General features: G+C 33.8%; 1 protein-coding gene across 2 annotated transcripts in view; it reads left to right on the forward strand.

The window, feature by feature from the left end:
* The window catches only part of LOC111058601 (alpha/beta hydrolase domain-containing protein 17B), a 40,290-nt gene extending 28,065 nt beyond the window's left edge, over positions 1-12,225 (forward strand). For both annotated transcript variants that reach the window (XM_039422048.1, XM_039422049.1), the window contains exons 2-3: positions 6,739-6,871; positions 11,151-12,225. In XM_039422048.1, coding sequence (XP_039277982.1) covers positions 6,739-6,871; positions 11,151-11,234 — 217 coding nt within the window. In that variant the 3' untranslated portion in view covers positions 11,235-12,225. The remainder of the gene's footprint in view (positions 1-6,738; positions 6,872-11,150) is intronic.
* Positions 12,226-17,263: the final 5,038 nt, after the last annotated feature.

Consider the following 17,263-nt stretch of genomic DNA (forward strand, 5'->3'; position numbering starts at 1 on the left):
TTCATAATAATCCATCAGGTTCATGCAATTATTGTATTTTTCTCTACTAAAATGAAATAATTTCGAATATTGATTAGAAGATCGTGTTTAGGATGGGAATGATTCAATATATCTATACAAAAAACAATTATTGATTACTACTTATGCAAATTTATTTATGGAAAAATGTGATAGTAGTTCAATTGAGAATCAATGTCTAGTCAGCTTTTCTCTATAAATTTCTGAAATGTAAAATAAGTTTTCTCCCGTAAACAAAATTTTTGTTGTCATCATCAAGAACTAGCAAATAATCTAATTTGGACTTTGAGACCTCTTGTGGTGTGTTAATTGTTTTTCCTGAAAGCTTAATTACTTGAAAACTAGATGTCCTACATTTGAAGCCCTAGGGTTCGAATCGTTAGTGACATTGTTTCCATTTTTGAACAAGATTAATTTTGTTGATTATCATTATTGTGCGTTGAATACTGTGATGAATTCAAATTTGGTGAAATTTTGTTTTTTTTAAATATGGAGTCACTTTAATGTGTTAATTGAAAGTTGATGAAAATATGGAGTCACTTCTATGTGTTCAATTGAAAGTTGATGAAATTTTGTTCCCTAAAAAATATGGAATCACTTCTATGTGTTTAATTGAAAGTTGGTGAAATTCTGTTTCCTAAAAATATTTAGTGATGATGTTTCCAATTGAATTACAATCTAGTTACTGTTTATCAGCTTCCACCAACAGTAGATGAGTAATGGGTGAGGGGGAGAAACATCCGGGCTTCATAGAAGTTGTGACATCTTCATATTGACCGTACTACTCTACACTCTACCCATAGGCCTACTGATATGCATTGTTATGCTGTCGTTCACAACTTCAGTCCATTCCGCTCACCTTCACATTATCGGTTACGTTTTTTCCAAATTTATTGGCAACATTCCTTCACAAATTCAGATAAACTTCAAGTATGACCTATTGCTTGTTATGTTCATTTATCTTATTCATTGATAGGATCAGTTTTTAAAATTCATTTGACAATTTCATTAACTTTTGCTTGATATATTTGCGCTAATAATGCATTTAAATATATTTTAATTAAAATACTAATAACTTGCTCTTAACAATTGATCCACCCTTGCACAAATTGTAAACTTATGTGGTCATGACCCTCAGCAAAAAAATAAGTTCCGTATATCTAAACCAGATATTAAATACTACTTAATCTCTCATCTGAGTCTCTAAACATGATTCAAACAGTATTATGAACCGGAAAAATAATATAAACAGCATTTTTGCCTCTGTTCTCTGAACATAACAGTTATTTAGTTACTAAACAGTATACATGTTGAATTTGCAGAATTCTGAAATATTAAGGCTCAACTAGTATCATCAACGTCAAAACTTAGACTTGAACAAGAAGTTTGTTTCTTTTCATATTATATCTAAATAAATTAAATTGTTGTATAAAATTGTTTAAACTATGGAAAAAATCACAATACAGAAATCTTAAATGTCGAATTAAATCTTTAATTCGAAATATTGGACTAGCGCCTGTTTTTCCATTCTGCTACTGTAACTGTGATTCAATGTATGAATAAATAAATAAATAAATAAAAACCAATTACATGGTGGATGGTGGTGGATTTATATGTGTACGAATGATGCATATATTCTGCAAAATATATAACTTAATTGAAATCGTCTTTTATCAAGCTTGAGATGGTTATTTACTTGTAATAGTTTTATCAGTTTGGCATGATTTTAATCAAGCATTGATTCTATGTGACACAACTCCCTCAATCTGTCCGATTGAATAATAAACTAGTTATAAATTTAAATCTATTATTTTAAATATTAGATCCAGGTATAGCAAATGCCAATTGGAGATTGGAGTAATTATAAATTCCGATTGAATAATAAACTAGTTATAAATTCAAATCTATTATTTTAAATATTAGATCCAGGTATAGCAAATGCCAATTGGAGATTGGAGTAATAATAAATTCCGAATGAATAATAAACTAGTTATAAATTTAAATCAATCAGTTTAAATATTAGATTCAGGTACAGCAAATGTCTATTGAAGTGATATTGTAGGCCTGAGTGACCTGTAATACTCTAGAAATTTAATGCAAACTGTGTAGCATCTATGTTTGTGTAAATGGTGATTTGCAACAAGAGGTGTTGGACTGTAGCAAGTGAAGATAGTGGTTAATCAATACAATTACTGTCTATTGGACTCCCAGCCACACCGTGCCTCTTACAATAGTCACCCAGTCTGTCTCCACATATTGATTTCCAATCAAGGTGCATTCACAAATATGAAAGTTCAACTTTTAAAGTGACATATTATTATTATTAAAGTGACAAGTTATTATTAGTGGGAATTGAATAGATTATCATTCATCAACAGAGTTGTTTCAATTGTATTGCTCTTATTAGATTGAAAAAATTATTTCTTATTTTTAGAACTCGTGGCTGGAGCTCAAGGCTTCTTTTTCCAGTCACGACAAAAACTATTGTATTTTAACTATTATTTTTATTTGTAAAAATATTTCTTGTATTTGACAATAAATTCATTATTCATTCATTTATATAGAGTTACAGTAGAGTGGTAGACAATCGAAAGTTTGAAATAATTTTCTGTTTGACAATGATTAATAATTATTTTTTAAATTATTGTCATTGATACACTTGACCTTTCAAGAACATTTTTGATTATCAACTCCCCAAGTTTCTGTGAAGTATTTTATCAGTCATTCAAGTGTCACAAGTAATATTTGTTATGCATCCAAAATATTTAATTGTGAAATTGCATGTATTGTACTTTGTTGAACTGATTTTTATCGCTTTGAAAACATTACATTTTTTTGTTAGACAATAATGTATCGATTCGAGAGAAAATGGTCGGGATCTCCTGATTTGCAGTCAGTTTTTATTAGGATAACTAGCTAGGTTGAACGATGTTGAACTAGTTATAAATCACATCTAATAATTTTAATAAATGATGGGAGTCTGTTACCAGAATGTGCAAAATATTTGTTTAATGAACGAAAAAACTTCAATAAATACTAATAAAGTATTTTAATATGGCTACTTGAATGTTAAATTATAAAGAGAGTACTAGTAATTCTTATAATAATACAATAAATACTATTTTCCTGTAAACAAAAAAGTAAAATTAATTATATACCTAAATAATTTTTGAAAAATAATTGTACTACAAGTGGTTATAGACTAAAAGTGATTGGAATGATGATGATAATTCCAAAAAATATTAAAAAAAATAATTCTATAATCTATAATTGGTATTATACTTGAAGTGATTGGAATAAATAATACAATATTTTAATAACGATTTGGAAAAAATCCGTACAAGTTTTTTAATTTTCTGGGCTATGAGTAATTCAAACCCTGTAAAATTTTCTAAAAAGGGGCAATTACAATAAATGGAATGAACCAAACACCTCAATATAATCACAAATTCATTTATGAGAACATAGAAGCAAATAGGGTTCTCCCAATAATTGATTTCATGAATAATTAAAATGATGCATTACATGTTACGTGAGAATATTAAAAATAAAATTAGAATATTATTGAAAATTAAAAACTACTGTAGAACTGCATCGCAGTAGAATATTGTTGATGCAATGAGTTGTGACTCAGTACAGAGTCATATACGGAAAAATCAAAATATGTAGAAATATAAATAGTCTATGTAGAATTCAACTACATCACTACAAGTTGTAATACTGCAATAAATTTAGATAAACGACAAAAGTAAAAAAATATATATGCAATAGGTATTTTTGAAATAGCAATCAAATCACAGAAGGTTATTTGAATGCTCAACTGTATTAGAAAAGTAATTATCTAAGGAAACCTAAATAGTTGATTAAAATTAAATAAATATCGTTGATATACTAGTAGTTCTGTGAACAGTAGACCTCACGCAGTATTCTCATCCACAAGTACCTGATTGAAACTATAGACCCTGCTGGAAATACAGCAATAGACTGGCTTCTCCACACATCTGTGTAATCACTTGTCAGCTGATTTATGATGAATAATTAATTATTCTATAGTCTGATTTTTACTCTTATATTGGCGTATGAAGGAGGCTCCTTTTTCCTTTTATATTATCCTTGAAATGCAAAAACCTTGTATATACGTCGACGCGCAATTGAAAAAGGAACATACCTGTCAAATTTCATGAAAATCTATTACCGCGTTTCGCCGTAAATGCGCAACATATAGATATTTAAACATTAAGAGAAATGCCAAACCGTCGACTTGAATCTTAGACCTCACTTCGCTCGGTCAATTACTTTATAGTACCTAACAAATTATTAAATCCAAGGTAAACAATTTATTATAAAAGAGAAGGGGGAAAACAAAAATGAACAATATGTAAACATAATTAGTGTTAATGAAAATCAAGCCATAGATAATCAATGCAAAAGTGGATTAAATAAACAGGCCATATTAATTAAAAGACATGTGACACACTACAAACACATGACAGTCACATTCGCAGAAGTTGTCTATAGTCAATATGAAATAAAGTACAATTATTATCATTTACCTTTTAGGTGTTTCATCCTGAACTCCAATAATTACTAACAGTGCTGAAGTAGAAGTAGAGCAGATAATCCAGATTAGCATACAATACCGTGCTCAGAGCTGAACTAAATCTTGGAGATCGGAGGTGGAGGAGGCTCATCACTGATATAATACATATTCATTTGTTTAAGGAAGGAGAGCTTTGTGAGAGATATTATTGTTTAATAATGATGAGTATTGAGTGAAAGTAGTAATTCTCAAGCTGGATCAATGTCGGAAATATTTTCGCATTGTGTTTTTTATTGTGAGAACAAACTGTTTCATTTAATATATGTAATTGCTCACGTGTACTAAAAAAATTCCATAGTAACAAACACACATACAGGAATTGTGCGAATTGTGGATTTTGGTGTGTGTGTGTGTGTGTGCTATTATTTACCAGTTCGCGTGACACATCTATTTAGATGTTACTATTGACTTTCTGCAGTCTCCTACCTTTCGTATTAGTCAAGGGTGTTTCAACATTAATAAAAATTTGGATATGAATGCTCGAAGGTCATGAATAGGGTTTAAAATAGTTTGTTGATTTTTTTTACACAGTATAGGAATTATTTAACAGGGTGGCTGGTGAGAATCGATAATTTCCTGCTCTACTTAATCACCGTGAACGTATTTTATACATCCGATATTTCACTCCATAGTGAAAGTGGACTTGCAAATTCTTCGTTCTTTTTCATTCGCTCATTTGCATCAGTGAAGAACTAGCCTATTGTGATTTTCCAGTTCTTCAATGATTATGAACGTTTTTTAATTGCGTTCATTCCGCGCTCACCCTAATTAACTTTTGTGACAATTGCTTATAAATATCAATAGTAATATCATAATTAATATCAATACAGTATTGATATCATGAAGATTGAAATAGTAAAAACAGTTTAATTCATCTTTAATAATTGTCCCATGAATAGAATCTAAGATTCTATTCATGGGACAATTATTAAAGATGAAGTAAACTGTTTTTACTATTTCAATCTTCATGATATCAATATTGATATTAATTATGATATTACTATTGATATTTATAAGCAATTGTCACAAAAGTTAATTAGGGTGAGCGCGGAATGAACGCAATTAAAAAACGTTCATAATCATTGAAGAATTGGAAAATCACAATAGGCTAGTTATTCACTGATGCAAATGAGCGAATGAAAAAGAACGAAGAATTTGCAAGTCCACTTTCACTAAGGAGTGAAATATCGGATGTATAAAATACGTTCACGGTGATTAAGTAGAGCAGGAAATTATCGATTCTCACCAGCCACCCTGTTAAATAATTCCTATACTGTGTAAAAAAAATCAACAAACTATTTTAAACCCTATTCATGACCTTCGAGCATTCATATCCAAATTTTTATTAATGTTGAAACACCCTTGACTAATACCAAAGGTAGGAGACTGCAGAAAGTCAATAGTATTAGTAACATCTAAATAGATGTGTCACGCGAACTGGTAAATAATAGCACACACACACACACACACCAAGATCCACAATTTCGCACAATTCCTGTATGTGGTTTGTTACTATGGAATTTTCGAGTACACGTGAGCAATTACATATATTAAATGAAACAGTTTGTTCTCACAATAAAAAACACAATGCGAAAATATTTCCGACATTGATCCAGCTTGAGAATTACTACTTTCACTCAATACTCATCATTATTAAACAATAATATCTCTCACACAGCTCTCCTTCCTTAAACAAATGAATATGTATTATATCAGTGATGAGCCTCCTCCACCTCCGATCTCCAAGATTTAGTTCAGCTCTGAGCACGGTATTGTATGCTAATCTGGATTATCTGCTCTACTTCTACATCAACACTGTTAGTAATTATTGGAGTTCAGGATGAAACACCTAAAAGGTAAATGATAATAATTGTACTTTATTTTATATTGACTATAGACAACTTCTGCGAATGTGACTGTCATGTGTTTGTAGCCTAGTGTGTCACTTGTCTGTTAATTAATATGGCCTGTTTATTGAATCCAATTTTGCATTGATTATCTATGACTTGATTTTCTTAACACTTATTATTTTTACATATTGTTCATTTTTGTTTTCCCCCTTCTCTTTTATAATAAAAAGTTTGTAATTGGAAATAATAGAAGTGATCACTTTGTTTCAGTATCGATAAGGTGCCAAAAGTGACTTCTCCGGTTCTGGTCATTCATGGCATGGAAGATGAAGTGATCGACTTTGCGCACGGACTGGCCATCTACGAGAGGTGTCCCAGAGCGGTTGAGCCGTTGTGGGTTGAGGTAAGCAAAAAGCAGTCATCGATTATCTCGAAATTACTTTAATCTGAATGTAAACATGAGTAGGCCTATGTTTGTTCATGTCTTTGACCGGAATGAGTACTGTCATGAAGAAAAGATAGCAAAAATAGATATTCCATGGTATAGTTGGAGTAGTTTAAGTTCCCAATTTCAAGCCGATTTTTTGTTAACTAAAGCCGATTACTGTCGACTACTTTCTATTATTACTGTTTTGGCCGGGTAAGAGTGTAATAATGGCACAGTATGAGAGACAACCAGCGTTACATAGCTTCACGAAAAATAACTACTCGGACTATCGGCTTAATATACAGTGAGTTAAAATTTGACTTGAGTTAACAAAGAAGATAAACGTCCTACGGGATATCTTCTCACGATATATTTTCTTTAAGGTACTGTTAATCCCCATCCACCCGTTTCTCCCGTTGTTCAAATTATAAGAAGTTCGTGAATTTATGTTCTACGTCATTCGTCCAAAACATACCATTCTTTCTCCAGTCTTGAATAATGAATTAAATTCAATATTTTCTAATGAAGTATTTGAATAGGGCTACTTGAATTGTTTAATTATTATAGAACTTACTCGTACCATTTTTATAGTATTTTACATGAACACAACTAGTTTCGAGCACTCGTGCCCTTTTCAAGTGTTAAAATGACATTGAGTGTCAATTTCATTTTGATACTTGAAACTCTGTGTTTATGTAAAATATTATAAAAGGGTGCCTACCAGTAATTTCTATAATGATAAAAAAATGCAATATATTCAACAGCCAATACTTCATAAGTTATCCGTGGTCTAGTGAATATATAGTATTTGCGTAGCTGCCTAGAGGACCCGGGTTCAAACCCCGAAGAAACAACAATTTTTAGCCAGGACACTCCCGTATTATCGGATGGGCACGTTAAACTGTCGGTCGCAGCTGATATATAACAGTCGTGCGGACCATTGGCGGCTTAAATTATGTACTTAGGCGAGGTGGAAGTTTCGTCAGGGACCAATAACAGCTGATTCATAGAGAAAGTGCAGTAAAAGAGCTTCCATCGATAAATTGTAAAAATTATCACCTCGTTTGTTTCCTACGGTTTGTAAAATTCTCGTCATTACTAAGAGAAGTCCATATATACTGCCTGTACACCATGGGAGTCCAGTATACGGGCTTTTGTATTGATCAGTTCGGATTCCAATCCTATGTAACCTAATCGTCATAAACTCATTTAGTGCATTGCAGCCCTTAGACCAGTTATAGAATAGACACGCTGGGAAGTCTAGCCTCTGAAGCCAACATCTACTGCCATATCTCCAAATCGTGACGTCATCATCGGATAGAAAACTTTCAGATTGTGTCTATTTCAGAAGGATGTAAATTATTATTCATTAAAATGGTAAACTCCAGCTGCGCTCCCGCTAAAATAGACACAATCTGCTATGGAAAACAATGTAAACAAACTCTACAGAGAAATTTTCTATCTGATGCTGACGTCACGATTTGTAAAAAAATTTACATCACGATAAATTGTAAAAATTATCACCTCGTTTGTTTCCTACGGTTTGTAAAATTCTCGTCATTACTAAGAGAAGTCCATATACCTGCCTGCACACCATGGGAGTCCAGTATACGGGCCATTTTATATATATATATATATTATATATATATATATATATATATATATATATATATATATATATATATATTATATATATATATATATTATGAACTGGGCTTAAAACTATCAATATTTACTCAAAATTCGCCCTTATTGTGGACGATGCCCCATAAGTTTCAGGCTTGTGCGTGGTTAATAGACGGCTAATGAGAGATGAATGGACTTGAGGTTGTAGGTGGATTGCTAACGACCATAAAAATGAATTTGAAGCTCATAAATGTATTATATGAGAGCTGATCATGTTTATAATTTATTGACAGAAGCCCATTTACTGTACTTTCTCTACGACTTGGCTTTTATTGGTGGGGAATCCCTGACGGAAGTTCTACCTCGTCTGAGAACATAATTTAAGCAGTCTATGAGTCTCACGACTATCATTTATATATAAGCTAGGACGGACAGTATAACGTGCCCGTCCGATAGATAACACGGGGGTGACCTGGTTAAAAACTTGAGGAGATAAGTGGGTTTGAACCCGGGATTTGCAGGCTGCTACTCAAGCATTTTATCCACTGAATCACGTTAACACTTTGATGAGAATTGTGAGAGATAAATGGACCTCATTTAGGTTTCAAATCAAAAGGACGTGATTTTATTGTTCTTAACAAATAAATAGCGGAGCTATCGAGCTATCACCCGACCAACTGGAATACCGAGCTGCAGTCGCTTATCTAATTTGAAACAGTAAACTGTCACTAACTATATGAAAAATCACTTCCAATTATCAGAAACTTCAGCATCTACACCTGAATAATAGCTCTTCGCAAATGTTTTGTTATTTGCAATATTGGATACTTCATATTTTCCTCACTATTAATAAGCTTTTTCCAACTGATAATGCAACCGCAAAGCCACTCACTTCCAATAATTAGTACTTAGAAAAATACTGTTTTCTTATTTCGTGGCAAATTTTTCGGATTGCAGTTTATATTTTCTAAATATAGTTTTTTCAAGAGGTAGAATAAATTTTTCGTAAATTTGCTACCAAATTTTTAAAATGTTACCAATTACCCTACTGAGTCACTTGGAGAAAGATATGTTTGTTTGGGCTTCTATTGCACAAATTGGATTTGTTTTAATTATTTAATTATAATTAAACTATTAATAGCATTGAAAATAAGCTTAAATCCATCCTCGGTAAATTCAGAATCCTTATGTAAATTTGCAAGTTAATTATTTCATTAGTTCATAAGTGATAATAATATGTTAATCGTTTATTTCCTATCCCGTACATGTACAATGTACAAGCCAATACCTTCCTTTTAAAGATAGATAGATGTTAAAATAGATATTTGATTGATTATTTGCCTTTATTAGGGCGGAGTTAGGACTCCAGGTCCTCTCTGCCACACTTATGGAATATGCATCCCTTAAAGAGAAGCAAATTCTGTTTTACTATCATTACTAGAATATTCAAACTCACACTCATATTGGATTTAGTATTATTAGGTTCATAATGTGATCATAGAGACCACAAAGACACGTCAAAAAATAAAAACGAGAAAGAAAGCTAATAATAGCTAGTCACAACAACAAACCCTTTATCTACATAGATGATATTAAATAATAATATTAAATATTAATAGAATATCTATATAGAGATATTAAAGATATAGATGAACACTCAAGCAAAGTATCACAACCTGGAAACTTGACGGACTGAAAACTTGAAGACCTGCCGAATTGTAAATTCGACTAACTGAAACCTTGACGTACTGAAACGTTGAAAAACAGAAAATAGACCTATAACCATTTTCGGCAAATTAAGAATCTTTCTGAAAAATTTCAAGTTCAATAGTTCAGACGTGATGATGCGTCAATCGTGTATTTCCTATCCCGTACGTGTATAATTCGATTCTTTCCTTTATAATGCCGGGTGTTTCAAAAAGAATAACCCAATTTTAAACAGTCATATTTATTTTAAGAAATGGTGCACACAAACCAATTTTACATAAAATTACTCACAGAAGTATCGAGTTTATGATGATTTATTATAGTGTTCTATGTGCCCTCCTTTTGAGGCTCGGACGACGGAGGCTCTAGACGGTAGCCAAATTTATCCCAGACTGTTCGCAAGATGTCTTCTCGGACTGTAGCTACGGCATCAGTTATCCTGATTTTTAGCTCCTCAATTTCAAGTGCTAAGGGAGGAACATAAACACGATATTTAACGTGATTCCTCCCTTAGCACTTGAAATTGAGGAGCTAAAAACCAGGATAACTGAGGAGCTAAAATATAACTGATGCAGTAGCTACAGTCCGAGAAGATGTCGTCCGAGCCTCAGAAGGAGGGCACATAGAACACTTATAATAATAATAAATTTATTTGTTCACAGTAATCATACAAATAACAAATAGAGTTATAGAGTTGAGCCAACAAACATTGTATGATTACTGTGAATACTTATAATAAATCCTCATAAATTCGATACTTCTGTAAGTAATTTGATGTAAAATTGGGTTGTGTGCACCATTTCTTGAAATAAATATAATTGTTTAAAATCGGGTCATTCTTTTTGAAACGCCCGGTATTGTAGAAGAATCTCGATGTATTTGAAATGTTGATAGTTTATTCATTGATGAATGAATGTTGCAGGGTGCTGGTCACAATGATGTGGAGCTGTACGGCCAGTATGTGGAGAGGCTGAAACAATTTGTCTCAGTAGAATTAGTCAACTGACAGTTAATGTCCGGCTGTGACGACTCCCTCAACCAGACCTCCACTCTCAGCTCTGCGTCAGCCACCACCAGTTCGGTCACTGAAAAACTACTCTAGCGCCAGCGCTGTCGGACTCTATATTTTTCTATCTTTGAACGTGTAACTCAATTCAGAAAAACACTTCAAATTGTATTGGTGCGATGACAATTGCTAAGAAAGTTATCATACTGTTTGAAAATTTTATAAATCCTGTTTGTTGTGAAATCCTGTGCAAATACTCTTAATGTAATTATGTACATTTGAAAACTAATACCCAATTATATATGTAATTATGGTGATCATTCTCTCGTGGAGTTTCTACTGTAGCTGAATGCTCGACTGAGCTCATATTCATCACATTCACAGCCGTAAATAAAAAACTTTACATTCTTTTTTAAAACAATTTTGTTTATTTGTATGATTGTTATTTATTTCCTTATACTTTTTATAAACAGTTGATAATTTAGATGTAGATTGGCATTTTGCTTTTATATTACTGTAGGTCTTTTTTACAATCAGACTGTAAATAACTTAATGGTAATAAATGAATCAACATCATTGTTATTAACAGTGCTGTTAAACTGTGATTAAATTTCGAATGTCCTACAAAATAAATGCAAAATATAAATGGAAAAATAATAACGCTGTAATATAAGTGAAATGATATTACTAAGTATCACAAGTGGAATATTCGAACGTATCTTTACTTACTTACCTGCCTACCATTTTGTGAAATTAGGATCCGTTTGATGAAATTAATTCCTTTATCAGCGTAGATAAGTGAACTTTTTATAGTATTTATTTGCAGTTCTTGTTCTTTTTATTATAATTATAATGTTACTATATATATAGGAATTTTATTATTATATAACATTTTCTACTACGTATATTATTCTGTTTGAGATTCAAACTACTATGATATTAAAATTTATTGTAATCAATATTTCTTATTAAAATCCATTCCTCTAGCTCATTCATTTCTTATACATTTTATTTGCCTTTTCTATTCTTAGTTCTGTAAGATTGCAACTTTTTATTTTTTCTTAATTGGCTTGCTATCGTATTCTTGGACGTTTGATTTTGTCATTATGACTCATCTGAGAAATTAATGGATGTCAGCGTTCGCAATGATAGCTGGGTTCTCTGATGATGGATCTGTTATCTTATCTACTTGAAGCTATTCTTTGAACATCCCATTGCTATTGAAATTGAAGCTTGTGTGGTAGAGAGGACTTGCAGTCATAACTACACTCTTCCGTACACACACACACACACACACACACACACATCGATTTTTGTTCGTACGATATTTTGTCGTCCTTATGACTTCTATCAGATTGAACGGAACTTGACAAACATCATCTGTTTGAAATCATCTGTTTAATCTAATAGAATTTATAAGGACGGCAAAATATCGTACGAACAAAAATCGATGTGTTTCTAGCTAGCCTGATAGTGGTAGTTTTCACACGCACCGATTTTGCGACGACACTAGTCCAACATCGTTGAAGCCTTTCACACGTTCCGACACCCACACGATTTCTGTAATCTTAGCACACAGCAGAGCTTTGATCAAGCATTTATATTGAAACGTCTTATTTGTATTCTCCATAACCATTTTTCTTTATTCATTTAGTCAACAACCATGTACACTAATTATTATTATACTTTGTGAAAAGTCTCAACAGTTGTTCCTTGAAACTTACTACTGGAATACACTTATTAGGCCTACCTTACTACCTAAATTTAAATTGACAAAATGTTTATTAAAAACATGAAGTACCCTTTTATTTCAAACATTTTGTGCCGGTTCAATTTTAACCGTGATTAATTCCACGAGAACCAATCAGAGAAGCCGTCTTTTCAAAAACGCCTTCTCTGATTGGTTGGTTCTCGTGAAGTTAATCACGGTTAAAATTTAACCGGCTTTTGTGCAACCGGGCCTTTGTAAAGTAGCCCATACAAGTGAAGTGATTTTATGACAAAATGATGTACAACACTCTCGGTGACAGAGAGATGCCGAAACAAGAGTGGGAGCGATGCTTTCAACGACACTACATGATGTCTGTCGGTCGACACCTTTGTTCATGTGAGAGTTTCTCCATTTTTGATTTTCCATGTAATTTCGATCTCCACAACATCGGACCGGCAAGAAATCGGCGTGTGTGTAAACGGCCATTGGAATGATACCCTTCGACTTCATTTTCAAGTTACCCCATTCACTGAGAGATAGCTGTTGTCAAGCTATTGAGTGAAGGTGGATTGCTACATATCAGTATCAGCATAGAGAAAAAATAGCTTAACAGAAAGCATAAAGATGGCTTATGGTATCAGTCAGTGACCGGTACAGAGAAAATTTAATTTCCATGAGTTCTAATGGGACAATTCCCACTCAGCCAGGCCGAGCGATGGAAACCAATCTATTATAAGTCAAGATCTTAGAGCCTGTTCACATGACAGCGATTTACGTTCGGTTGTCGCGCGGTTGACAAACCGAGCGATTGCCAGGTATAGGGAAACACATGGTGCCGTACACATGCATCGCTCGGTTTTAGTAGTCGCCGGTGAATCGCGGCGGTTGTAGTCTCAGACTACAACACAGAGAAGGGATCCTCTTCTCTGTGACTACAACCGCTCGGTTGCCGGGCGGCTCTATATACTAGAGCAGGCATGAGAGCGTACACATGTCTTCAGTCAACCGAGCGGTTTCGATCAGAGCAGTAATATATGTTTAAGAGTAATATAATGATTAAGTACATAGATTAAGATATTAAGATTGAGTACATAGATGTTGTACCTAGTAATTATTTATCATAACCGAGCGCAAACCACTCATGAATCGCTGTCATGTGTACGAGGCTGGCAAACCGAGCGATTTGCCAATCGAACGGCAACCGAGCGTGAACAAGCTCTTATAATAATAATCACAGAGAAGAATTCCTTCTACTTTGTGTAATAATGTAATAGTCGATTTGTCAGATGTTTGTGCATGTAGGGACTATAGTCAGGTCCACGTTATAATGGCTGTGTTTAATTAGCAATGGTATTGCTATCCTTGTCTATCATTCAACAAAGCGGATAGCGCTATCTCTTTCTCGCTTTGCTCTGTTGCCAGATCGTCTTTTAAAAATGTAGAATTAATAGTCAATTAACAAATATTTCATCTTAATTATGAAAATTCATTATAAAATTATTGAAAAATATAATTTATTGCTTAATAAAATATAATTGATTATTTTAAACTAGAATGAACAGTTAATATTACATCAATAAACCTGTATCAGCTACCGTCTATAGAAGGCATTGACCAGACAGACGGAGAATCGGCAACGTTGATCTCTCATTCTACCCTGCAATCATAATGTGGACCTGACTATAGATGGAAATTTTATCACCAAGAGAGAAAAAGCACTTTATTCCCGTGATGATTTTAAAAGTAGAATAGTATCAAGTTCAAGAGCAACTAAAGTTAAAATGTACATGACGTTAGTCAGACCGGTTGTAACTTATAGAGCTGAGACTTGGACACTTCTGAGCAGGGATGAAAGAGCACTAAGTAAGTCGTTCGAAAGAAAGATGTATCGGAGGATCTGGGGACCAGAATGTGATGGAGGGGCTTGGAGAACCAGATATAACAGTGAAATTGATGATGCTATGGGTGAAGGAAATATTGTAAGATTTATGAAGGATAGAATGGCTTGGGCATTTGGTGAGAATGAATATGGAAAGGACGCCGCTTAGACTGCTGGATGGAAGAATGATGGGGACGAGAAAGAGAGAGAGAGAGATGGATGAATGACGTGACTGGTGATCTGCGTGTGCTGGGCGTATCAACAACTGGCAGCAAAGATCCCAGAGAAGAGACGATTGGAGGCGTTGTGTTGAGTAGGCCAAGGTCCACCAAGGACTGTAGAGCCAACTTAAGTTAGTGAATAAGTCCCGTGATATACAATATTTTTCCTCCACCTAAACCAATATAAACGCTCTGCAATGGTCAAAGGCTATTATGAATATTGGCTTTCACTAGAACTGGCCATTAGTGGCTGGCGGCTACTAAAATTCCGTCTATTCCTATGAGAAGGGGTTTGTGGGATTCGAACGCTGCTAATGCCCCTGTTTAATGGCGTTTGTGCCATTACTGGCGGCTACTAATGGAAGCTAATACTATCCCTATGTGCAATTATTATTGGTTAACTAATCATTCATTATGAGCAATATCGGGGAGCGAGCTTCGCTCTGGAGTACAGAAGCATAAACAATTTATTACGAAAGAAGAAATTATAATAATATTCATACAGAAATGTTCTATCTAATAACAGTAAATTGAGATTAATTCCCAGAGGAATGCAAAAATGTCCCTCACAAAGGCCCAGTTGCACAAAAGCCGGTTAAATTTTAATCCTGATTAACTTCACGTGAACCAAATCAGAGAAGACCATTTCAAAAAGATGGATCTACTGGAATTAATCAGGATTAAAAATAACCCGGCTTTCTTGCAATCGGCACTAAGTACCTGATTGAATGATTACAAAAGTTCAACAGCTGAGTCATAATTTTGACACAGTCCCACACACATGAACTCGCTCACTCGCTTCCATCACCAACAGACGACGAAATAATTATTATCAGCTGTTTTTACAAGGATGAATAATAATTATTCTTTTAATGTCCTTCAGCGAGTTTTCCCAGGGATGAGACGTAGTGCAATCGAATCTTTATATTATAAACCAAACTATGTTCTGAATTTCGTGAGAATCGTTAGAGCCGTTTTCGAGATCCGGTGAAATACAAACATATAAACAGAAGTTGCTCATTTAATAGTATAGGATTTGCTCCAACATGACCTATAACCTTGCTACAAGCTACAATGGCATTTTTGCCCTTGTTGAATAGTTTTTAAATGAATATTAATCAAATTTCTACAATAAAACAATTTTAAGCGAAATTGTTTGATGTACAGTATTACATGCTTAAAGGTGCGTACAGATATACGCGCCGCGAACATGAGCAATTCACTTTTAATCAGCTGACTATTTATCTGAATTTTTACAGAAACGGTATAAGATATAGATATAAAAAGCTTGGCATCAGCTGATTAAAAGTGAATTGCTCATGTTCGCAGCGCGTAAATCTGTACGCACCTTTAGACAAACGCACACAGAAGCTGACATACGGAAAAAATGAAACTGCAGACGTGAGCAGACATAATATTATAGTGACAGTGACACACGGACGTCTGTGTCACGGACGGTCCAGCAACACCTGGGGAGTTTTTCTCCGTCCGTCTGCTGCCGTGTGCGTTCGCCTTTATAATATTAAAAGACTTCCAAAACTAATGACACTGTGCCCTCTATATTAGACCGATTTACATATGGATTTACATATTATGGATTCGCCCAAACAAAGTGCGGCGTTCCTATAATGACCAGATCGTATAATTATGTTTAAACTATTATATTTACTATTTAAATTTCAACAAAAAACTTGCTACAATAATTTATCGGAATTGCTTAGAAAGGCACAAGCCTTATGGACTGTCTTTGCTGCATCAACCGCGTGCAATCAGCAATATAATTACACATTATTACGAGGGCTATTCAGAAAGTAGATTACGTTTTTATATGTAGCGGCGGTGGGTGGGGCGAGCGCGGCCATTTTGGTGTCTGGGCGTTCCGCAGGTCAGTCGGCATTCAGCCGTGCTAGAGAGAGGTCAGCCGCGTTGCTCGATTCGTCACAATAACCTTTTGAAATGTGCGCTGCAATCGAAAATCCCGCCAGTTGTGAGGTGCAATCAGTTATAAGGTTTTTGTTAGCAAAATTTTTTTCTGTACTTAGTTTTTTTATAAAAAAAAACTACTTTCTGGATAGCCCTCGTATTTCAGTATCAACTACATAAGGCGGCCGATTTGAGGAAAATAGCGGTGATGGGTGAGTCTAGTTCACATGAAAATATACTTTAGAGAAGGATAGAAATTAATGAATAAAATACAAACTACAATGATTAAAACATA

Source organism: Nilaparvata lugens, chromosome 2, assembly GCF_014356525.2.
Source record: "Nilaparvata lugens isolate BPH chromosome 2, ASM1435652v1, whole genome shotgun sequence".
NCBI lineage: Eukaryota > Metazoa > Arthropoda > Insecta > Hemiptera > Delphacidae > Nilaparvata > Nilaparvata lugens.